The sequence below is a fragment of the Herpailurus yagouaroundi genome, unplaced genomic scaffold, assembly GCF_014898765.1.
Source record: "Herpailurus yagouaroundi ecotype Mexico unplaced genomic scaffold, PumYag 180, whole genome shotgun sequence".
NCBI lineage: Eukaryota > Metazoa > Chordata > Mammalia > Carnivora > Felidae > Herpailurus > Herpailurus yagouaroundi.
The window spans coordinates 3,875,327-3,900,412 of NW_024412411.1; the positions used below are offsets into that span (position 1 = coordinate 3,875,327).

The window sequence follows — 25,086 nt, forward strand, 5'->3', positions numbered from 1 at the left end:
ATCTTATAAAGTCAGATTCCAAATGGGGACAGGACTGAATCCTCTGGAAAAGCAATCCTGATTAGGAGAATAACTACACACTTATTTTCTGGTTTGGGGCATAGAAGTTTTGTCAAGTCTTTCCCTAAGGGCCTCCTAGTTAAGTCCTCAGACCATATAACCTGTCATAGGCCCTTGGGTGAGAGGAGTAGAAATTCCTCCCTCTCAACAAGAATGTACAGATACAATACATGAACTATGGATTCTCTAGCAGCATCTCTGGATGGCTATCGCTGACCTTCCATTGTGCCACAGGCCTGAGGACAGGCAGCAAGGATGACCAGAGGCCCTACAGGGAAGGACCTCTCTTACCTTTTGCTGATGCGGTACTCCACTGGCAACTGCTGCTCACCTGATGCCACTACAGATCTCTGTAACTGATGTGAAGGACGTAAGAGAAAGTACAAGTGGTTATGATGTGAAGGGAAGGACTGTATCATTTCCATAGACATGCCCCTCTCTTCAGTGTAAACCTAACAATCGCCAATTCCTTCTTAATTTAGAAATATTTTGCACATGCCAAAAAAAAAGATGGGAGGCGCCTGGGTGGCTCAGTCAGTTAAGCATGACTCTTGATTTCCATTCAGGCCATGCTCCCAGGGCCGTGGTATGGAGTCCCGTGTTAGGCTCCACACGGGGCATGGAGCCTGCTTAAAATTTTCTCTTTCTCTCTCTGCCCCTCCCCCATGCTTGCGCACTCTCTCTCAAAAAATTATTTTGCTCATGCTACAAATTTAGTGATAGCTATCAATCTCAAAAATAAGCAATAATAAATGACAAAAAAAAATCTGAGTTAAAAATAACCTTTAGCATCATATCTGGTAGCCAATAAGCACTCGATAAAAGTTTGTTAACTGAAATAAAGTGCTATTTGAATCCCTTTTGTATCTGAGATTGTGAGTTCTGTCAGAACAAGGCTGTTTCTCACTCTTCTTTGTCTCCTAGTGGCACAGGGCCTGGCCTAAGGTAAGCATTCAGTGTTTGTCAAATTAAATGAACACCTCTAACAAGGAAATTCCCCACCGTCGGGCACAGCCCTCTCCTCTGAACAATTCCCACAAAGCCCTTCCCTACAAAGAATCAAAATCTATTTGGCTGCAACTGCCTTGATTATGGGGGAAAGAAACCCACACAGGTTCAAAGTCATTAATTTAACTGTTTCTATTTTGTTCTGAATGTGTAGATATAAATTTTAAATTCTTTAAGTTTATTTATCTATTTTGAGAGAGAAAGAGAGCACTTGAGCAGAGAGAGGGAGAGAAAAAAAACCCAAACAGGTTCAAAGTCATTAATTCAACTGCTTCCATTTTGTTCTGAATGTGTAGATATAAATTTTAAATTCTTTAAGTTTATTTATCTACCTTGAGAGAGAAAGAGAGCAATTGAGCAGAGAGAGGGAGAGGGAATCCCATGCAGGCTCGGCACTGTCAGTGCCCCCACTGCAGGGCTCTATCCCATGAACCGAGCTGTGAGATCATGACCTGAGCCAAAACCAAGAGTCAGATGCTTAACTGACTGAGTTACCCAGGTGCCCCGAGGGTGATGGAGAAAGGGAGAGAATCTTAAGCAGGCTCCATGCTCAATGCAGAGCCTGACACAGGGCTTGATCCCACAATCCTGGGATCATGACCTGAGTCAAAGTCAAGAGTCAGACACTCAACCAACTGAGCCACCCAGGCGCCCCAGAAAGAGAAATATTTACATAAGGATGTGTCTATTTCTGCATCTGTCATCAGAATGTCAGCTCCATGATGGCAAATCTTTTGTTATTACTATGTCCCTAGGGTCCAGAGAAAGCCTGGCAGGGAGTAGGTGCTCACTATTGGTGAAATGAATGAATGAATGAATGAACTAGAGTCCTGTGCTTAATGACCCAGGCCTGGCACTTCACATGCATTCAGAGCAGAACACAGGGCAATGAACTGCACAAGACAGACACCTTTCCCTTTTTGGAGGCTTCTATAGTATTATTGTTCCTGCTAACCCAGGTAGACAACTTTGAAAAAGTCTCGTCGTTTCCTTGGACCCATTACCCTTGCTATAAAATGCAGCATGTGAACAGCACATTCTTGGGAGGTCCTCTCAGCCTATCCTTCTATGGTACCAGGATGCAGGAAATCAGTAGGTGACTGATAACGCTTCTGTCTAGTCCTTCACCCAGCATCCTCCCCTGAGCCCTTTGTAGAGGAGAGAGGAGACATTCTTAGAGGAGTTGCTCCCTTACGTTTTTCTAGGGCAACATCAGTGATTTAAAGAAAAATCCTAGGGATACTCCACTCCACCTCCCTCCCCATTAAAGAACCATCTTGCTCTTAATTCCTTTAACATTTATTGTACACCAGCACAGTCATTCACTTTTGGGTGCAGATATTTATTGGTTATTCTCTGTGCTGAGCACAATGCTAGGCATTGAAAATACAACATATGGAGCAGACATAAGTCATGCAGTGGGGCCATAATGGACAAGTTCAGGGCACTAAACAAACATTAAGAAGGAGCATGTAGTCCCTTCTGATGGGGGACAGGAAGGCTTCCCAGGATGTGCAGAAGACAACCAGAATCATACAGGTCAAAAGAGGCCAAGGGAAGAGTGATTTAGGCAGAGAGAAGAGTGTGTGCAGAGGCTAGTGGGATCATGGCCTGTTCATGGAGGTGCAAGTTGTTTAGTGTGGCTGGGGTGTCAAGTGCAAGGGGCACATGCTGTGGAGGAGGTCAGCAGCAGGCAGGCGAAGGAGCATTAAGTGACATTAAAGTGACCCATAAAAGAGTTGAAGCAAGGGCAGCCTTTTAAAGATTACTCTGGCTGCAATGGGCATAAGATGGGGCTAGGCATTTCAAGAAAGATGACATACAATCCCTCCTACTTTACAGTCTAGGTGAGGACACAGGATGCTAACCCTTGAAACAGCTAGTGACACTAGACAACACAAAAATGGCAAAATAAATGAAAAAAATACAAGACAAGACAACTAGTGACAAAAGCTTTGAGTTCAAAAAAGAGAAGTTCTTGTATGTAGCCCCAAGAAATGCTCTGAAGAAAAAAATAAGTTCCTACTGAAAGAACCCATGAAAGTACACCAGAGTGACAGGGCTAATGGGTCCAGGGGGGGCATGTGGCTTCACCTGAGTCTTCAGGGATGGGTAGGATGTGGATAGAGGGAGAAGTGACAAGAGAGCATTCTCTGGGATAGGAAGCAGATTAATTAAATTCGACACAAGCCACCAAAGCCTTTGAGCTCAGTTCCCGTGTAGAAGCCCCACCCTATAAGCCAAGGCTTATTCCTGGCAAAGCCAAAGACCAGACAGGGATCAGCATCTCCAGATCAGCTTCTGGGAAAAGGGAGAGTGGCAAAGTGTGTGCAGGCCAGATAGATGACCTGGCCACAAAGGACTGCAGGGTGGGCTGCCTGTCCTAAGGAAAAAGCAGCTACTGGCCAGATACTACCACTGGTTCCCTAAACTGCCAAAGCTACTAAAGATACTTTGTTCCAACTGACCAGTAGAGCTTAATCTCTCAAGCCTTCTGCACGAAGATTCCAGACTTCACTGGAAGGGCTGCTGGATGAAATGATTACTGCTACTCTTATCCCTCCAATCCATGTCTGCTGTCAGAATTTTCCTTAAAATCAACAGGCCTCATCATGCCCATCTCCTGTTTAAACGGTCCGACAGCTCTACCCCTGCCTATGGGATAGCATCCAAGCTCCTCAGCATGGTATTTTCAGCACTTCCTCATGGCGTCTCACCATGTAGCTTTATCTCCAATCATCTCCGACCCCATCCCTTGCACACTTCTGCCACCAAGCTTCACCCCATTCTCTGAACACACTGCTTACCAGGTCCTTGCGTACTGTTTTGTCTTCCTGCCATACCCTTTGCCATCTTGTTACTCGGATGAATTTCACATTCACAGAGAAGCCGTCTCCATTTCTCCCTCCCCTCCCATCCGCTTTTCCCTCAGAGGAAGGTTCACTTTGCCATGCCGCCATAGCACAGCTCCTTGCATACACCTCTATGACAGCACCTATCACAGGATAGTGTAAATATCTGTTTTCCCCCATTAAGCTGTGAGCTCCCAAAGGGAAAGAGCCAATACTTGATCTCTGTGCATGTCCAGCACCCAGGACAATGTGTGGCACACAGCAGGCTCTGTATTGTTGGTGAACAGCCAAATAACTGCCTGGATGAACAGCATGCCATCAAGGGCACGATGACATAAGTTATTCAGAGACAGCCTTAATGTGCCATTTATAAAGAGGCAACGTGCTTATAAAAATGAGATAGACTGCGGTATTTCTCTCAATATTTGCCATACTTCCTGGGGGATGATTAAACCCATTGTGGCCTCATGCTTTGCCTTGACCAGTGAAACAGGGACAGAATTAATGTCTGGCCCTTCGAAGCAGAAGCTGGAGGAGCCAGCTAGGAGTTTGCCATCTTGTCTTTTTTGTCTCCTCTGAGACTGGAAATGTCCCAAACATAGGCTGCTCTGTCAGGCTGGGTCTCAAAGTGAAGACAGTTCTGTGCCACGCCTGCAGTCAGCCCAAGGCAGACACGTAATGTAAGAAACAAACCTTTAGTCTTGTTGTGTCTGAGATCTGGGGGCTGTTTGTTACTGAACATAATTTAGCCTGAGTTAGCTGAGATAGGAAGGCAGAATAACAGAGCAGCCGTCGACGTACCCCTAAATTCCAAGTCTGGCTCTAGCTACATATATGACCTTCATCAAGTGTCTTCCCCTCTCTGGGCCTCAGTTTCCTCTTTAATAAAATGATCTAGTTAAACTAGACAATCTTTCCACTCTGTAATTCTGTAAATCTGCACTATGATATCATTCCTTGCCCATCATTTCACCCTTTTCTTTAAAGTTTTTTTATATATTTAAGTATTCTCTACACCCAACTTGGGGGTTGAACTCATGACCCCGAGATCAAGAGTTGCATGCTCTTCCAACTGAACCAGCCAGGCGTCCCCTCGCCCTTTTTAAAAAAGAAATTTCGGGGCACCTGGGTGGCTCCGTCGGTTAAGCATCCGACTTCGGCTCAGGTCATGATCTCACGGTCTGTGAGTTCGAGCCCCGCGTCGGGCTCTGTGCTGACAGCTCAGAGTCTGGAGCCTGTTTCGGATTCTGTGTCTCCCTCTCTCTCTGACCCTCCCCTGTTCATGCTCTGTCTCTCTCTGTCTCAAAAATAAATAAACGTTAAAAAAAAATTTTTTTTTAATAAAAAGAAAATTTCTACCCATTATGTGGAATGATTGACATTGGGGAGGAAGGATACTTACTTTTGAATTTTTTAGGTAAAATTTACATATAATGATATGCACAGATCTCAAGCGTACCATTTGCTGGATTTTAACAAACGCACACAGTTGCATACTCCACATCCCTAACAAGATATCAAGAGCACATTTCAACACCCCAGAAAATGCCCTTGTCCCCTTTCCCAGCCAATCCCCTCCCTCCAGAAGCAACAACTACTGTGATTTTTTTTCACCATTGATTCGTTTTATGGAATAGTTGGCAGTTTGAATTCCTGGCCTGATAAAGTGTGCAGTTGTTCAGGCTGCCTGTTCTCACATTCCTGAACTCCAGGCATGTGATGACACAAAGAGAAGTCCTTGGCAGGCTTTGGGGACACTCACCCACGGTTCTGCAAGTCCTCTAATTTTCTGAGCCTCCAAGTCATTGACAAAGTCATGGTAGAGAACAACATAGGGCTGCAGGTGGATGACTTCCTTCCGGATGGGCTGGAGCAGCAAGTAGGGGCTGGAATTTGTCTCATAGGAGCAGTAGAGGCTAGGGATCTGGTAGTGAGTAGGCTAGAAGGAAAGCCTAGAATCAGCATAAGAGATGAAGGGTCTAGGACCAGAAACCAATATAGGGGAACTACGGCATAAAAAACCTGGCATGCAGGAGATTCAGAATGTGGTCACTCTGAGGCTGTCCAAATGAGCTTTAATTTTTAATGCATCAGCCTTTTCCCCTCACATCGTTCCAATTCTACCTTCTCTCTCTCGAGCTAAGCCTGTTCCCCCTTTTTCTTTCCCTGAGGAATCCCACCTGGGATCCCAGGGTCTGACATAACCCCTCGTAGGTGTCTCTGGTCTGCAGGTGGGGCACATTGGGCCTCTGGATGACAGCCTCAGCTACCACCCGGGTGGGGCTCTCTGCCAAGAGCTTTTCATATTTCAACACGTTCCTGGACATCCTCTTATTATCTGGGCCTGGAAGAAATCAGAGCAGGGAATAACACAGATTACCAAACAGCGGTCTCAGGGAGTGCTTCCTAGGTTTCCTACAGCTTCCCTGTTGCACATGACCAATGACTGGACACCCTGAATAACTCCTGTGTCCAGGCACAGGAGGATGTAAGGCCCTCACCTCCAGAAGAGTACCTGGTATTAAAGAAGATTGAGTTAGGCCTGGTAGATCTGCGGGTGCAAAGGACTTTGGGAAGGGAAGTGGTACTTAACACTGTTAGACCAAGGGATCCTAAGGATGGCCGCTCTCGGATAGCGTGATGGTAAGTTTTCTGTATAGGGAAGAAGCTTCACTCATTCACTGATTCATTCACCCACTCAAAAAATCTTCAGTGTACATCTACCGTGTACTGGATACTGTGCTAGAGGCTAACTTCTCAGAGTTTAGAGCCTAATGGAGAAAAGATATGTTAAATAACTACTTACAACGAAACCCATAAATGCCATGAAAGAGAAGTCCAGAGAGCCAAAGCCTATAGCAGAGAGGCCCAACCTATTCTTCCCTGGATCAGTGAAAGCCAATCCATTGCCAAATCTACTCGATCCTTCAAAATTCCTAACTGGCCTAGACACAGAACAGTGCAATATAAGACAAAGGGGTTCTAGACTTTGGCTCTAGCCTGGGCTCCCACAGGGGTCTTATGTCTTATTTGTGCCCACCTGTTGGTGCCCACTTTGGCTGTAAGATGCCCCATGGGTTGGCAGCCACCCATGACCTGCTAGCCTCTGTGCATGATTTTCAATGCCTCTCAGAAGGATGTGCTGAATTGTTCTAATGCTCCCAAAGCATCTTTCTCCGAGGAGCTCAATGTGCTTCTAACTATCACCACCACCACTCTGGCAGAGAGGGGACAGAAGTTACCGTCCTTTTTTTTTTTTTAACAAAAAGGGAAATGGAAGTTTGGAAGAAGGGAAATGATGAGCCCAAAACCCCAGTGAAAATACTACAAAGCCAGAAATGGAGCCAGTAATCTCAATTTGTTGTGTCCTGCTTATCCACCTATAACTGCACATGGTTTTGGTTCTCTGGGACAGACAGGGATTCTTTTTTTTTATGTTTATTCATTTTTGAGAGAGAGAGAGAGAGAGAGTGTGTGTGTGTGCACACGCAGGGTAGGGATAGAGAGAGAAGGAGACAGAATCTGAAGCAGGCTTCAGGTTCTGAGATGTCAACACAGAGCCCGACGGGGGGCTCGAACTCACCAACTGCAAGATCATGACCTGAGCTGAAGTCGGAGGCTCAACCCACTGAGCCACCCAGGTGCCCCCAGACAGGAATTTTAATAGATCAATCACAGGGGCGCCTGGGTGGCTCAGCCAGTTAAGCCTCCGACTTCAGCTCAGGTCTGTAAGTTTGAGCCCCGCGTTGGGCTCTGTGCTGACGGCTCGGAGCCTGGAGCCTGCTTCAGATTCTGTGTTTCCCTCTCTCTCTACCCATCCCCTGCTTGCACTCTGTATCTATCTCAAAAAATAAATAAACATTAAAAAAAAATAGATCAAGCACAAAGAAATAAAAAAGAGTTGGGTTATCACTTTGGCTGTTGTAATTACTCACATGTTTCCAGACCATGTGGCTACTTCCTTATCCCACTGTTTGCCCAATTATCGGAATGGAATAATGTTACTAAATGGATTCATTAAAATCGATAAATACATACAATTACAGAATCCTATGTGAGATAGTTTATAAATATTAAAATATAATAGTGATTACTTAGTTACTTTAGTATCTCAATATCTTATTGGGATAGATACTTCCCCCAACTTCCCCCAAAATTTTAAGCAAAAATATCCAAGTAGAGAGCTAAGCTGTTTAAGTCTGATGACTTGCTACGTGAGCAGGGTTGAAGCTGAGCCCTTCACTAGCTGGTCAGGATGCTTGATAGCCAAGTGAACTCTGGTGTTAAGGAAAGAACTGATATCGCTGTGGAAACAGCCAAAATGAGTTATCCCACGAGGAGTCACTCACTCTCCTGCACACAGCGCTCTCATTGATTTCATTCGCTCCCAGTCCTGGACTTGTTCCCCACTGAAGTAACACTAAGGTATAGCCGGTGGAGGAAAGGGACAGGTTGATACCTTCTTAGCATTTTCCTACAAACCAAAAAACTTTCCCCTGATGCACTGATCACTAGATAGGTGAGATTCAATCCAAAATCAGAAATGTGGCTTGGATCATAAAATTAGAAAAATAAAGACACACAACTGTCTTTTCCTTGCAGGGATTAAAGGCCAGAAGCAGAAGGGATTTCCCAGTAAATCAGAGCTGTGGCTTATCTTCTATCGTTACGTACTATAGAGAAGAAACTCTCGGGAGAGGCTGAGGGCACACGAAACATTGCCGGCCTGTAAAACAAAAAGAAAGAAAGAAAAGGAAGAGTTAACTACACTGGGGATATTTCCTTTGACCACATCATTAAATGGATTTTTAGAAAAAAACTATAAAATACTCTTACCACAAGTAGACAATAAGACTCATTGAAATGAGCAGCAGACTAGAAATGTAGAAGTTCTTGGTCCTAATTCAGGATTTGCAGCCCTAATGCAACTCAGGTCTCCTCAGTTTCCTCATTTACAAATGACTCATTACCACCCTTACCAGGGAAGGTAGAAAAATAAATGAAAATAAACTTTCTTAAAATGCCCTCAAATCTTAGAGCATGCAAAACCACACAACTGTGGGCTGTTGTTATTTTGGTATATTTCACTACTAAACTTAATAAGGAACTCTAAAAACCCTAGCAAAAATATAATTTGTTCTCTAGGCTCAGTCCTTCCTAGACTCTACGAAGGTAGTGAGAAGGAGGCAACAGAAGAACTGAACCTGAAACATTCCCACTGAATAGTAATGACCTCTTCTGGCCACCATTGGATCTGGGGCTGCATGTGGTCAGAAGTTCACAAGGGCTTTCCAGACAAACCTGGGGAACAGAACCCAGTGTAGGTGGGCTGTGAAACTTCCCTAGGCCCCAAGGAATGATGATGAACTGAGAGATTTGTATTCCTTCTGATCATTTCAATTCTGCATGTTAAAAAAATTCATGTTTAATGATAAAAGCAATATGAAGCAATATGAAAGCAATATGAAACATGAGAGAGAGGGGAAAAAATGCTCTGCTGAAACCCAGGCACGTAGATGACACATAGTGTTTACATAGTTACAGTCATATTTGTTACACATTTTCATATCCTGATTGTTTCACTCTACATTGCCATCACGGGTACTATTTATATCACTTCATAGTCTTCAGAGACTGCGTATGGTAAAAAACACACAACATAAATTTATCATCTTAACCATTTCTAAGTGTACATTTCAGTAATGTTAAATAAATTCACATTGTTGTGCAACCAATCTCCAAAATTTTTTCATTTTGCAAATCTGAAACTCTGTACCCAACTCTCAATTGCCTCCTTCCTTCAATCCCTGGCAACCACCATTCTATTTTCTGTCTCTATAAATTTGACTATTCTAGTTACCACGTATAAGAGCAATCATACAGTATTTGTGTTTTCGTGATTGGCTTATTTCTTTTAGCATAATGTCCTCAAGATTCATCTATGTTGTTGCACGTAGCAGAATGTCCTTCTTTTTTAAGGCTTAATAATATTCCATTGTATGGATATACCACATTCTGTTTCTCCATTCATCCCTCAATGGACACTTGCGTTGCTTCCACTTCTTGGCTGCTGTGAATAATACTGCTATGAACGTGGTTGTACAAGAGAAACAGCATTTTTAATAGCTGCATTTTATTCCATCTAGAAGCTACATCACAGAGGACTCGGACGTCTAGATTGTTTGTACTTATTTAATACCATTAGTTATTCTGTTCCATATTTAACACAGGGATAGTTAAGTAATCGACTGATACCGTATAATGTCAGATTATTAACTCAGGATTATAGCTTTTCAAACTCTTTTGAGATGAAGAGAACTAAAACACAATTTTACATATTTTTAAAACTCAAAGGCTCTTTCATGAGAAAATTATATTTTATCAAGAACAAAGTTACTTTTGGTGTCCCAGTTAAATTTCTTGGAAATGTGTTCACTAAGTAATGTTAAATGAAAGAGGAAAACATATACTTGTAGTGTATAATATAAGAATAGTTTCCACTTGTTGAATGAATGTGTATCATGAGCTGTGTTAAGGGATATACAAGTATTAGCTCATTTAATCCTCATGGCAACTCTTTGAGGTGAGCATTGGAGGGGAGCAGAATAGGCCACCCCAGAATATGCCTCTTTGGCATAAGGATTATTTTCAGCTAAGTATTTTGAGAAATGGCAGACACAGGAGAAGTTCTGAAGACCAGATAAATTACCCGTTTTGTAAGAGAAATTTACATTTATAAAGGAAACCTCCGTTTGTAAGAGTGTCTCCCTCTGTGTACCTGGAAAAGAAGTTTAACTCAGAATCACATGAGCATCTTATCGAGGAGAAGAGTCACTTAAATCTGCATAACAACCTTACCCTTGTTTGCTTTTCCTGGTAACCTCCCAAAATTGGTCTCCTCCTACACCTTTCTTCCTATTGTCTTTAGCTGGAGATGGTATTTAAGGTGCCAGCTTCAAACACCTCAAAGAGTTCCTCATTCCCCAACCCCATCTCCCCCATGTATACAGAAGGTATTTCCCTCTGATAAATCTGCCTTTTATGACAGGGAGGTCCCAGCCATGAACTCAGAAGATTAGAGAAGAATTATCCCATCCCCCACAGCCCACTTCCTAACAGCATCATTTATTATTCCCCTCTTAAAGAAAATAAAATTTAGGTCCGGGGAGTTAAGTAAGTTAAGTAAGTTGCCCAAATTTTCACAGAATTTGAACCCAGGTCAGTATGACTTCAGAACCTGTGGTTTAATCATTATTAACAATTACTGAAATAATTTTTTTACTAAACTATATCATGAACAACTATTATATAATATGTAGTATTATATAGTGCCCCATGGAGGGGCATCTATCCCAGATTTACAAGGGTTAACGAGGCAACCATAAATTGTCTATGAAACAATGCCCTATGTGTTCTACTATTGAGGTGTGAGAGGATATGCTGTGAGAACACAAGGAAAGTCTGAGGAGTCTGAGGAGAATTAAGAAAGACTTCACAAAATAGGTGACATCTGACCTATGCCTTGTGAGATGAATAAAATTTACCAGACAAAGCGCGATTGTGGAAAGGGAGAGTCTACCAGTGAGCAGAGGACAAATCCAAGTCAGCACAGGGGAAAAAAGCCAAAACTAATACTCAGGCACTACATTTAAAGCTCTGTCTCTCAGGGTAAGCTCCTTTAGTTTGTCTTCTCCTAGTCTCTATGTCAATCCTCCATTTTCTTCCTCTATTAAAATTCAATCTTTTCTTGCCCTTTGTTTCACCATAGTGATTCTGTTTCAGCTTTAATATGTAGCAAATTGGGTAGGAGAGTTAGGAAGAGCATCCTGGAAAGTTTTACAACAAAGATCCACTTACCAGGAACTTCCATGAGAGGAACAGGCCCATTTGCTACACGGAGAATAAATCCGTGTTTTGGCAGCAACATGTGGGTTTGTTTGGACCACCCACGTCCTCCTCCTTTTTCTTAGGAAAAGGGGGAAAAAGAAAGGAATGTAGGGAGCTGAAATGGTTTATTAGCTTTGGAAATTCTCAGGAATTGGCTCTGTAAATGATATTTCCAGTCTATTCTTGAAGACTATACAATTCTGATGGGAAATGGGATTAACTATATAAAAGGATGGCAGATCCCATATTTAGGGAAATAAGCTTCCGCGGGAGGATCTACAACAGCTCACAGATCAAGTGCCAAGGAAAAGCAACCCCTGGAGGAGGCACTGAGCTGGCACTGCGGACCAACGACCCCAGCTCTGTAGCCAGCCACTAGTCATAGTTACAGAGGGACTCCACTGCAGATGGCAGAGGATAATCTTGGGGAAGATCTTCCTCTGCCCTATGGTCCTTCTAGCTGGACATAGAATCAAATCGACATGAGACTGGTTAACAGGAGAAAATCAAATTTAATAGGCATACATATGGAGAATCCACATAGACACAGAATTCCAAAGACACTGAGGCAACAGGAAGCTTACATGAGCTAAGGAGAGGGGTAGGGTCAGAGGACACAAAGGGGAGAAAGACCATTAGCAAGAAGGTGAAAGGAGCTGTTTGGAAAAACAAGGTAAAGGGGAGTCCCCGTTTATAGCTCTCTTCCTGTTACAGGCTCTCCTTTCCAATGTAAATTTAGGCATGTGCAGGGAGGCAAAGAGAGCTTTTCCTTCATCTGCTTGGTTTTGATTACTTTTAACTCAAAATAATCGTTATGCCAAAGTGGCCCATCTTGGGACAGCCTGCCCTGGGCCCCTACAGTAGTAATCAAACTTCTTCCTTGGGTACTGGCAATATCATGGCAGAACATCTGTGAAGAGATATGAGTTGCTGACAGTGCAAAAGAGTGATCTACATTGACTACGAACCCGTTAGACATTTGTCAATGCAGCTGCTGTGCTACAGATGGGAGCCTGCCTCCTACATGGAAGAGGATTTTAAAGCGGTCAATGCACTGGAAAGAGCACCAGACAAAGAGTCAGACAGACTTGGGTGCTAATCCCAGCTCTATGAACTTTGTGACAAGTTAGGAATTTTTTGGAGATTTAGTTTACTCACATGTGAAATATGGAAATAATAAAACAACTGCCCTGCTTGACTCACATTTGGTCCTGTTGGGAAGATGAAATAAATTGAGAGACATGAAAATGCAGAGAAAATTGTAAAGCAGATATAAAGCACTATATTTATTGTGATAAAAGTGGTGAGCCTCACTTACTCCCCTACCTGAAAATAGGCAAAGGCCAAGTGATCCAAGGCATCCTCTAAACTTGCCTCATCCTCTGTTTTCCATTCTCCATAAGATCCTCGGAAGAGACTGACAGCCTCCTCCAGCCATGGAATGGCATGGTAGTAATCCCCCATGTCATAGGCCACCTGTAGGTAACATAAGTACCATCAATAAACCTTAATCCACGGGTAGAGGAGAGGAAATGACAAAGAGTGAGAGAGAGCCTATGGAACACCAGGAGGCAAGTTTTCATCTCAAATTCATTTAAGTTCTATTTATTTAGCATCCATTATATCCAATGCATTGTTCTAGATGTAGAGAAGACACATTGAAGGAGTGCATTTAAGAATTCATAATCTGGGGAGAAGGGAGATACAGAAATTCAATTAATTGTAATACTGGAAAGAATGACATGAATACTCAAAGGAAATATGCATAATATGTCACAGAGGCAGAGAAGGAAGAGACTTGAGAATCTCAGAAAGCTTCATAGAAGAACTGGCATCTGGAAGGCCTTCCCCAAAGAAAGAAAAGGATTTCAAGGAGCAGAAATTGAGAAGAAGAACATTTTAAGATGAGGGAATGGCAGAAACAGACACTCAAAGCAAGCTTGTGTTCAAGTAGGACGCTGTGGTTATAGCCTAAGGTGAAGAGAAGCAAGAAATGAACTTCAAAAGGCAGCATGGGCTAAGCTAGTAAGAGTTGTGAGTGTCATGTTTTTAAGAAGACACAACCAGTAACAATGTGAGAAATGGGTTGAATTCCTTCATTTATTTATTTATTCATTCATTCAGTATTTACCCAGTATTTACAATGTATCTGGTGATCCCTAGCCTTAGAGCTTACAGTCAAATGAGGGGCACGAGAGTGAACAGTAATTGCAACACAATGTATTAGACCCACATGGGAATGCTCTAAGAGCTCAATGCATTTTTTTCTATGTTAAATGTTGGAAGGTGGGAATGTGGCAATATGTACTAAATCTAGTTTCTGTATCCTAATAGCTTACAGTTAACTATAATACCAGCACTGCAGGTGGAATTTCCTGGAAGCTGATGTGGGAGACAGCATGGAATTATAAAGTAACAGAGTTGGAAGCACTTTTACAAAATAATCTAATTCTGGTATAACTTCCAGACTGGCAGAAAGACAGGGCAGAGCCTAGAGGTACTAAAACTCTGCAGTCTAAACAATAAATCAGTGGCTGTTCTAGGTCTGCCATTAATCTGTTGTGTTATTTCTCTGATCCTCAGGTTTCCTGTTTGTAAAAAGTTGAGTTGAAGAATAACAATCAGGGCCCCCTGGGTGGCTCAGTTGGTTGAGCATCTGACTTTGGCTCAGGTCATGACCTCACAGTTTGTGAGTTCGAGCCCTGTGTCAGGCTCTGTGCTGACAGCCTGGAGCCTGCTTTGGATTCTGTGTCCCCCTCTCTCTCCACCCCACCCTGCTTGTGCTCTGTCTCTCTCTGTCTTTCAAAAATGAATAAACATAAAATCTTAAAAAGAAAAAAAAGAATAACAATCAAAATGACTCAACTTTTTCTGCTAAGTTAACAGTTTATTTAAGTTTTCCCTAGTCCCTAAAATACGGTAGATTGAGCTAACTAGAATCCCTCTAACCAAAACTACTTGAAACTTTTGGATAAAATGTAACAAATATTTTACATTTTCAAGAAAGAATGGAAAATGTCCAGGTACAGGAAACAAAAAAGGAGCTAAGAACCCAAGCAACAAGCTTAAGAGCAGATGCTAAAGCTGTTTAGAATGGGGGTGAGTGGTAGTCCTCGTTCTTAGCAACCTTTAATTAAAACACCCACGTGAGGACAGAATATGAGCCCTCCAGACACATCCTCAAACCTAGGTTGGAATGAAGACACACTCATAAAAGCGAAATCCATGAAGAACCATACCTTAAAGGAAAGGGTAGACCTGAAAAAATCTGCCCACTGTCACAAAGAGTCAAGAAAGTTGGTTTATGGGGCACCTCGGTGGCTCAGTGGGTTGAGTGACTGACTTCAGCTCAGGTCGCGATCTCACGGTTTCTGGGTTTCAGCCCGGAGTCAGGCTTTGTGCTGACAGCACGAAGTCTGCTTTGGATTCTCTGTCTCCCTCTCTCTCTCTGCTCCTCTCCCACTCACGCTCTCTCTTTCTCAAAAATAAATAAACAGTAAAAAAAAAAAGTTGGTTTGTTTCTGTCTGGGTATTGTTTAGGGGAAACAAAGTGTGTCTTTAGAATATTCACAATCTTGAGCCTATGCTCATGTGAATAAATCAATACAATAATGGATCTAAGGTGAGTGCAAATCGAAACCACAATGAGATATCACTTCTTGCCTGTTAGAATGGCTATTATGAAAAGGACAAGAAATAGTGCTGGCGAGGATGTGGAGAAAAAGAACCTTGTGCACTGCTGGTGGGAATGCGAACTGGTACAGCCAGCGTGGAAAACAATATGGAGGCTCCTCAAAAAATTAAAAATAGAACTACCCTATGACTTATCAATTCCACTTCTGGTATTTATCTGAATAAAATGAAAACACTAACTTGAATAGGTATATGCACCCCATATGTTCATTGCCAGCATTATTTATTATAGCCAAGATAGGGAAACAACCTATGTGTCCATTAACGGACAAATAAAGAAAATGTGGGGTGTGTGTGTGTGTGTGTGTGTGTGTGCAATGGAATATTATTCAGCCATAAAAAAGGAGACTTTGCCATTTGCAACAACATGGATGAACCTTGAGGGCATTATGCTACATGAAATAAATCAGACAAAGGGGTGCCTGGCTAGTTCAGTTGGTTAAGTCAGTTAAGCGACTTAGTTTCAGCTCAGGTCATGATCTCACAGTACATGAGTTCAAGCCCCACTTTGGACTCCAAGCTGAGCGCATGGAGCCTGCTTGGAATTCTTTCTCTTCTCTCTCTCTCTCTCTCTCTCTCTCTCTCTCTCTCTCGGAATTCTCTCTCTCTGCCCCTCCCCTGCTTACACATGCTCTCTCTCAAAATAAATAAATAAACAAACTTTTAAAAACTCAAAGAAAGACTAGTACCATATGATCTCACATATATGTGGAATCTAAAACAAAAAACAAACAACAACAAAAACCTGAATCTATAGATACAGAGAACAGATTGGTTGCCCCAGGCAGGAAGTAGGGAGTAACTGAAATGGGTGAAGGAAGTCAAAAGGCACAAACTTCCAGTTATGAAATAAATAATTCATGCAGATATAATGTACTCCAAAAACAAAAACAAAAAACCAAAAATAGTACCTAAGGCCAGTGATACCATTAGAGTACCTGGAAGAAGAAAACCAGAACATTCTGGAGTGATATTCCTACAACTACAAACACAGAGATTCTTTTAGGAGAAAAAAAGTCCTGCTAAAAGTAAGCTCACAATTAAACATACTAAACCATATCAGGAAATAATCATTAGCAAGAGTCAACAGACAAAATAGTAGGGTATTACAATTAGACAACTAAGGATTTCAGAAAATGGAAAGGCCAATCTGCTTTAAAATAATCCATGGAGGAGGAAATTGGAGATGTGTAGATGAAACAAATTTGGCCACATGTTAATAATTGCTGAAGCTTATTCCTTGACCCACCAATACTACTCCCAGGTGTTTATTCAAGAGAAATAAAAACAGAAAGACTTACATAAGAATGTTAATAGTAGCTTTATTCACAGTAGCCCAGGCTGGAAACAATCCAAGTATCTATCACTAGGAGACTGGATAATAAACAGTCTCCTAGTGATAATATATTCATACACTGGAATACTACTCAACAATAAAAAAGGAATTACCTACTAATAAATACAACAAGGTGGATAAATTTCACAGATACAGTGTGCTGAGTGAAAGAAGCTGGACTCAGGATAGTACTTATTGCACGCCTCAGGACAATGGTTACCGGGCACCTGGGCAAGGGTAGGTAGAGCAGAAGGGAGGGGCTGGGAATGGTGAGAAGAAACAGGAGGGGGACTTTATGGAGCTATATTTAAATTCATTAAAAAGCTTTTTTAAAAAATTTTCATTTTAGAGAGAGAGACAGAGAGCATGAGTGGGAGAGGGGCAGAGGGAGAGAGAGAATCCTAAGCAGGCTACATGCTCAGCACGGATCCAGACATGGGGCTCAATCCCACAACCCCGGGATCATGAGCTGAGCCGAAATCAAGAGTCAGATGCCCAACCAGCTGAGCCACCCAGATGCCCTTAAATTCTTTTCTTTTTTAAGTTTATTTATTTATTTTGAGAGAGACAGAGACAGTGCAAGTGGGGGAGGGGTAGAGAGAGAGGGAGAGAGAGAGAGAATCCCAAGCAGGCTCTGCACTGCCAGTGTAGAGCCTGATATGGAACTTGAACCCAAAAAGCCATGAGATCATGACCTGAGCTGAAACCAAGAGTCGGACAGATGCTTTTTTTAAAAAATTTTTTATGTTTATTTATTCATGGGGGGGGGGCAGGGAAGAGAGAGAGAGAGAGAGAGAGAGACCACAAGACCACAAGTGGGGGAGGGGCACAGAGAAGGAGAGGCAGAATCCCAAGCAGGCTCTATGCCATCAGTGCAGAGCCCAATGTAGGGCTTAAATCCACGAGCTCTGAGGTCATGACCTGAGCTGAGATAAAGAGTCGGACACTTGGGGCGCCTGGGTGGCGCAGTCGGTTAAGTGTCCGACTTCAACCAGGTCACGATCTCGCGGTCCGTGAGTTCGAGCCCCGCGTCGGGCTCTGGGCTGATGGCTCAGAGCCTGGAGCCTGTTTCCGATTCTGTGTCTCCCTCTCTCTCTGCCCCTCCCCCGTTCATGCTCTGTCTCTCTCTCCCCAAAAAAAAAAAAATGTTTAAAAAAAAAAAAAAAAAAAAAAGATAGAGTCGGACACTTAACTGACTGCACCATCCAGGTGCCCCTAAATTCATTTTTAATATTAACTTAAATGCCTTAAGTTTTATGTAAATTCCTTTTTAAAAATCTGAAACAAAAATTGCAAAATTTAAACATATTTCATCTCCGGTTATAGATATAATTGCTTGTTATTTTATATACCTTTCTTATATTAGAAATGTTTTATCTTTTAAAATAAGTGAATAAATACGGAAATTAAGACTTCCAATAAAGCTTTCAGGAAGTGACTTACTGAATTTTCAACATATGGTTTTAGTCTCATGAAGGCTTCACAAATGAAGCGTACATTGGTTCCATACACAGAACTATTTTAACTGCCTTAAATTTAAATTAGCCATGAACCTGATGGTTGAGCTCTGATTCCATCACAATATTAGAAAAGGAAAAATGGTATATAGAGAGGCTGAGGCAACACACCCTACATTAATTTGGAAGACTGATCCACAAAACTTGAAATCAGGGCACCTGAGGCCCACTCTCATGTCTGCCGGGAAAATTCACTTTCCTGCAATACACGTCTCCAAAATTAAAAAGGATTTACTCCATTACTTATTAAGGCAAAGGCTAACAAAGAGTATATTGTAAAGTGACCTCAAGTGTGCTTATAAGTTATGATCAAAGATCGGCTAAATATCTCATATGGAAGGTTCCTGGAGTTTATTTCCTCAAGGAATGTTAAAATAAATGGCCTCCGCTTTTTGACACTGCTTGAATTTAGTACTTCTAAATGCTTAGGAAATGTTGCAAGGGATTCCAGAAAGTCTCAGGAGCCTGGTTTCCATGATCTTACCTTCGCATCTCCACCTCTTATCCCTTTCCCCACCCTTGGACCCTGCTTCTCCTCTCCACCCAGCTGTTCATCTGCTGGCAGGGTGCTACTGTTAGGATGACCACAAGACCATTTTTCCCAGCTCAGTCCCAGTTTGTCTGTCATCCTGGCATAACTAATAACACCCCCTTCACTCTCAAAAGTGGCCGGCATATGTGATCACCTTAGCTATCATGGAAAGGACATGTGATTTGGAGTTAAAAGACCTGGGTTCAAAATTTCCTTCTGCTACTTAAAATTGTGTAACCTTGGGCAAATTATTTCCCTGTCTGATCCTCGGCTTCTTCATCTGAAAGTGGGGAATAATACCAAGTTTCCAAGTTTGCTGGAAGGACCGAAAGTATGTAAAAGCAATCAGGATATAGTTATTTCATCCTTGAGAAATTAGAGCTGAACAATTCGCTCTCTCTCTGAATATTGTTACCTTGCCAACTTGGAAGCAGTCATCTGCTGTCAGGGAGAAGAGCCGTCTGGGACTGTACAGGTCAGTAACGGCGGAGCCAGTGACTCTCTGAAAGACACCCCGGGCAAGGCCCTTCACGTTGAGCATGTACACATCCTGTAGCCGCATCAGGGCCCTCGCTGCTCCCTCAAGGTCCTCAAAGGCTGGCAGGTCCTGCTCCACCTTCTCATAACCATCTTTCAGAGCTGTAAGGGCAGTAAAAACATCAATCCACCCCACCCTTCAAAAAACAGGTGGTGAGCATTTGATACATGCAAGGCATAATCACCTAGTCAAATATTTCATGAGCAAAGATAATGTTGTATGTGTTTATATTTTTATTTTTTTAATTTATTTTCAATGTTTTTTTTTTTTTTTTTTTTTGAGAGAGAGAGAGAGAGTGAGCAGAGGAGGGTCAGAGAGAGAGGGAGACACAGAATCCAAAGCAAGCTCCAGGCTCTTGAGCCGTCAGCACAGAGCCTGATATGGGGCTTGAATCCACGAACACGAGATCATGTCCTGAACTGGTCGGACGCTTAACCGACTGAGCCACCCAGGTGTCTCTGTTTTATGTGTTTTTATTCACCGTGGCAAGCACAACTCCTGGCACAGAGCAGATGCTTAATACAATCTTCTGAATGAGGAAAAAAAGCTTTCTAGTAAAAACTGAAGCACGTGTTGTTCCATCCTATCTGTCTCCAGGAATCTTGTCCTTTGTGGGGACAACTCTTCTTCCTCTTAACTTCCCCAAAGTCAAAAAATTTCTTCAAGTCAAAGTAGAATAAATTAGGGGTGCCTGGGTGGCTCAGTCAGTTGAGCATCCAACTCTTGATTTCAGCTCAGGTCATGACCTCACAGTTCATGGGATCAAGCCCCTCATCGGTTTCTGGCTGACAGAGCAGAGCTTGCTTGGGATTCTCTCTTTCCTTCTCTCTTTCTGCCCTTCCCCTGCTCTTTCTCAAAATAAATAAATAAATAAATAAAATTTTTAAAAATTTACATCCAAGTTAACATATAGTGCAATAATGATTTCAGGAGTAGAATCCAGTGGTTCATCCCCTCTATGTAACACCCAGTGCTCATCCCAGCGAGTGCCCTCCTTAATGCCCCTTGCCCACTTAGCCCGCCTCCCCACCCACAACCCCTTCAGCAGCCCTCAGTTTGTTCTCTAGATTTAAGAGTCTCTTATGTTTTGTCCCCCTCGCTGTTTTTATATCATTTCTACCTCCCTTCCCTTGTGTTCATCTGTTTTGTATCTTAATAAAGAAATATTTTAAAACAAAAGTAGAATAAATTAGGAAACTGACCTTGCTACAGATCACATTATAGTGTCAATTTAATAAAATAGAAATTATCAGACAAATACATAAACGGAATGATATAACCTGTACTTCTCCATAGGGTTGTAGTGACGATCAAATGAAATAATGGATATGAAAGTGCTTTCTAGTGTACATTCATATAAACATATTAACAAGGGGATCTAGTCCTTGGTAATCGCTAGAGCTGAGAAGATCGAGTAATACCTACCCACTTCATTACCCTTCATCACATTCCACCAGAATCTCTCTCCTTTCCAGAGTCAGGAGATAGAATCTTCTCTTACCCTCCAGCCCTCCTCCTCATTACCTCGGATGTTCTCACTGGCCTCCAGACTATGTACCACATTCCTCCAGTCAGACTGTAGGCGTTTGATGAGAGTAAATGCAAGCAGAGGGTTAGACACAGGGGTTGCCGAATCCTCATGCAAAGAAAGCACCTTGTCATAGAATCTGGAAGAGAGGAATAGAATGATCTCACTTACTGAGATAGCCACTGCCCCTAGTGAAGGCTGGCATGGTGTATATACATTTAGAGTCGTTAAAAATGAAACATGACGCCCTCGAGACTCATGTAATAGTCTAACCAATAAGCACAAAGAATATGAAAACTACCAACACAACAAAAGAAGATCCATTCATTTGTTCACTCAATGAGTCAGTCTCTACTGGTCAATTATAGAACATCAGGCACCACACTAGATGCTAAAGATACAAAGGCAAGACAGGGTAGATGTTCCAAGGAATTCACAAACCAGAAAATCTTTTTTTTTTTTCCTCATCACTCTATATTCAATACTTAGAATCTGGTAGAAGCTCAAAAATGTTGTTCCATTAGTTGCAATAACTGTGATACCTGCTATGAGACATAAGCTTGCAATGCTATGTAATGTTACAGCAATTTGTAGGCAGGGCCCCTAACCCAGGTGGGAGTTAGAAGGTGTAAGGGAAGACTTCCCAGAGGAAATGGCACTTGATCTGAGTCCTAAAGGATGAAACATTTGATAGCTACTGCTTACTGAGCTTTACCTCTATTAGGCATCCTGCTAAGTGCTCTAAATATATTGTCTCATTTAACCCCCCCAACAACCCTTAGAGTAGATTTTATCATGCCACACTTTTTGTGAGTGACAAAGCCACATTTGACTCTGAAGTTCTCAGCTGATTTTGCCCTATTGTTTCCATGGAACTAGAACAAAGAAAGGAAGAATTTATTTATTTATTTATTTATTTATTTATTTATTTATTTATAATGTTTATTTATTTTTGAGAGAGACAGAATGCGAGCAGCATAGAGGCAGAGAGTGAGAGACAGACAGAATCCAAAACAGCCTCCAGGCTCTAAGCTGTCAGCACAGAACCCTATGCGGGGCTTGAACTCACAAACCACGAGTTCATGACCTGAGCTGAAGTCGGATGCTTAATTGACTGAGCCACTCAGACACCCTAGTTCTTTTTTTTTAACTTGAGTATAGTTGACACACAGTGTTACGTTAGTTTCAAGTGCACAACAAAGTGATTCAAAAAATATGGAACACTTCATGAATTCATATGGCATCCTTGTGCAGAAACCATGCTCAACTTCTCTGTATTGTAGGCAGAATATTTTTTGAGTCAACAGGGACCAACATGTACCAGAGCACAGAGGCTTGATATATTTATTCATTTAATACGTCAGTCTACAATGGTTGCTTGCCAGATGTCAGACTCCATGCTAGATGCTGGGGATGCAAAGTCAAGACAGGGTCCAATGCTCGAGAATTTCATGAACAAGAAGATAGCTGTTTTTCTCATCACTCTATACCTAAATTCAATAAATAGTTCTGTGAAAGAATGACTAATATATACTCTTCTAGGATCTAGGAACAGAATTTTGAATAAGACAATAACCTTGGTCTCAAGGACTCACAGACTAGTAGATAAGACACAAATAATTATATTACAGATGAACAAGAGATTTAAGAACAAGGCTTAGGGGGCCATAAGGAGAGGGGGTAATTAATTTGGCCAGAGCAAGTCAGGGATAGTTTTACAGAGGACATAATAAACTAAAATTGCAAATAGTGAGGAAGGGAGGAGAGGCAGGCAGAGACAGCTCAACCTTTGTGAAGGGACAGAGAGAACTGGTAGGGGAATATAAACTGTTCAGCACTGCTGGAGGATAGGGTAGATTAGCCTGGAAAAGTGAGGAGCACCTCACAAGCCACCAAAAAGTTTTAAGTGAGAGTCGGACACACTGACATGTTTATATAAATTCATGAGAGGGTGAGAAAGAGGGTTCCGAAATGGGAATGACCAGAGGCAGACAGACCAGTTAGGAGGTCAATTCAAAACTGTAAGCAAGAGTAAGGAGAGTCTGAACCATAATAATGACAGTGGGGGCTGCAAATGGGATAGATTCAATGAAGCTATTTAGGGAGCAGGCCACATAGAAACTGGTGATGGTTGTAATGGGGGATGTAAACGTGGGGTCATCCATCATGCTTCCAGCCTCTCTGGCTTGCCGACATGTGTAGAAAAGGGCCAGAAATGGTGGGACCAGAAGTGATCATCTTTCTAGTTAATTTCTCTCTTCAGATGTCCTACAAAGTATTCACACAAGCAAAAGATACTGTTTCCTGGGGCGCCTGGGTGGCTCAGTCAGTTAAACACCAGACTTCGGCTCAGGTCATGATCTCAAGGTTTGTGGGTTCGAGCTCCTTGTCGGGCTCTGTGCTTACAGCTCAGAACCTGGAGCCTGCTTCAGTTTCTGTGTCTCCCTCGCTATCTGCCCCTCCCCCGCGGCGCTCTTTCTCTCTCAAAAATAAACATTAAAAAAAAAAAGTTGTTTCCTTTCCTGGCATAGTAAGGTTATTCCATTTATAACACACTATTGCAATTAACATTATTAAATTATCAATTATAATAAGGCAGTCCTGAGAGTTCCAGCTGTAACCTCTAAAATTTTTTTCTTATTTTGGGGCGCCTGGGTGGCTTAGTTGGTTAAACGTCTGACTTTGGCTCAGGTCATGATCTCACAGCACATGAGTTCAAGCCCTAGAATGGGCTCTGTGCTGACAGCTCAGAGCCTGGAGTCTGCTTCAGATTCTGTGTCTCCCACTCTCTCTCAAAATATATAAACATTTAAAAAAATTTTTTTAAGTTTTTTCTTGTCTTTAAAATTATTAATTTCAAGAACAATATAATAACAACAATGGATGTAAAAGAAAAAAGTGTGTGCAAAATGAAAAGGATACGTATTTATAGGAATGTGCTTAAGAGTGTGTGACTCCTTTGGCCAGAGTGGAAGACTTCAGCGAGCAGAAAGGGATGAAAGTAAAGAATAAAGGAGTGGCAGGGTGGAAGGATTCACTCTTCTGAAGCTGAGTCGGCCCTAAGGATTTCTCAGGGGTGGAGCCCGCCACTGGGAATGGAGCCTGAAACAGAAGATGATTTACCTCCAGGTGCTTCCAGGGAGCCAAGAGTTCAAGCACAAACTAAGAACAAGAATCTCATTTCCAGGGAGGAAATGAGAGCTCTGTCAAGTCCGAGGATGTCTCTGATCCCGAGACAGTGCACTTTGACAGTGGCTACTCTACGGTTTTAAAAACTAAACCGGCTTCCAGGGTGTGGGATTTTTTTTTTTTTTTTTTTTTTTACTGCCCATTATTTCCTGCTTCAGCTCCATATGGAACTACTTAGTGGAAGATATTCCACTGCTAGACGAAAACACTTAAAGCAAGCAGAGACTTGGGCCTGAGTCCAGCCTGAAGAGTAAGTGTCCAAGGACAACTGAGGCTGAGGGGGCAGTAATTTTATAGACAGTTGGATTGGAAGGAGACCTGAGAGGTATCCTGACCCAGCCCCCAACTATCTGTCAGTCTCCTCCTCTATAAAATGATAGAACTGGGGGCGCCTGGGTGGCTCAGTCGGTTAAGCATCTGACTTCGGCTCAGGTCATGATCTGTCAGTTTATGGGTTCGAGTTCCGTGTGGGGCTCTGTGCTGACAGCTCAGAGCCTAAAGCCTGCTTCAGATTCAGTGTCTCCCTCGCTTTCGGCCCCTCCACCGCTCGTGCTCTGTCTCTCTCTCTCTCCCATAAGTAAACATTAAAAAAAATTAAAATGACAGAACTGGTCTAGTCTAGAAGATCTCTATGGATTCTTTCGGTACGACCATTCTATTCTCTCTTTCCATCATCTTTTCCATAACTGAATAGATTCTTCACTTAGTGCTTGAGGACTAACGTTTTTTTTTTTTTTAATTTTTTTTTAACGTTTATTTATTTTTGGGACAGAGAGAGAGAGAGCATGAACGGGGGAGGGGCAGAGAGAGAGGGAGACACAGAATCAGAAACAGGCTCCAGGCTCCGAGCCATCAGCCCAGAGCCCGACGCGGGGCTCGAACTCCCGGACCGCGAGATCGTGACCTGGCTGAAGTCGGACGCTTAACCGACTGCGCCACCCAGGCG

General features: G+C 42.4%; 1 protein-coding gene and 1 non-coding gene across 5 annotated transcripts in view; both read right to left on the reverse strand.

The window, feature by feature from the left end:
• The window catches only part of P4HA3 (prolyl 4-hydroxylase subunit alpha 3), a 42,204-nt gene that overhangs the window by 11,636 nt on the left and 5,482 nt on the right, over nt 1-25,086 (reverse strand). For 2 of the 4 annotated variants that reach the window (XM_040489324.1, XM_040489321.1), the window contains exons 2-8: nt 20,948-21,090; nt 19,301-19,524; nt 13,134-13,283; nt 8,595-8,646; nt 6,101-6,264; nt 5,683-5,859; nt 352-416 (exon numbers count right to left, since the gene is read on the reverse strand). In XM_040489324.1, coding sequence (XP_040345258.1) covers nt 352-416; nt 5,683-5,859; nt 6,101-6,264; nt 8,595-8,646; nt 13,134-13,283; nt 19,301-19,524; nt 20,948-21,090 — 975 coding nt within the window. The remainder of the gene's footprint in view (nt 1-351; nt 417-5,682; nt 5,860-6,100; nt 6,265-8,594; nt 8,647-13,133; nt 13,284-19,300; nt 19,525-20,947; nt 21,091-25,086) is intronic. The other 2 variants (XM_040489322.1, XM_040489325.1) reach the window with 2 other exon arrangements.
• Nucleotides 22,161-22,264, reverse strand: LOC121039550 (U6 spliceosomal RNA). The gene has a single exon (XR_005794834.1). It is a non-coding gene; the product is annotated as a U6 spliceosomal RNA (small nuclear RNA).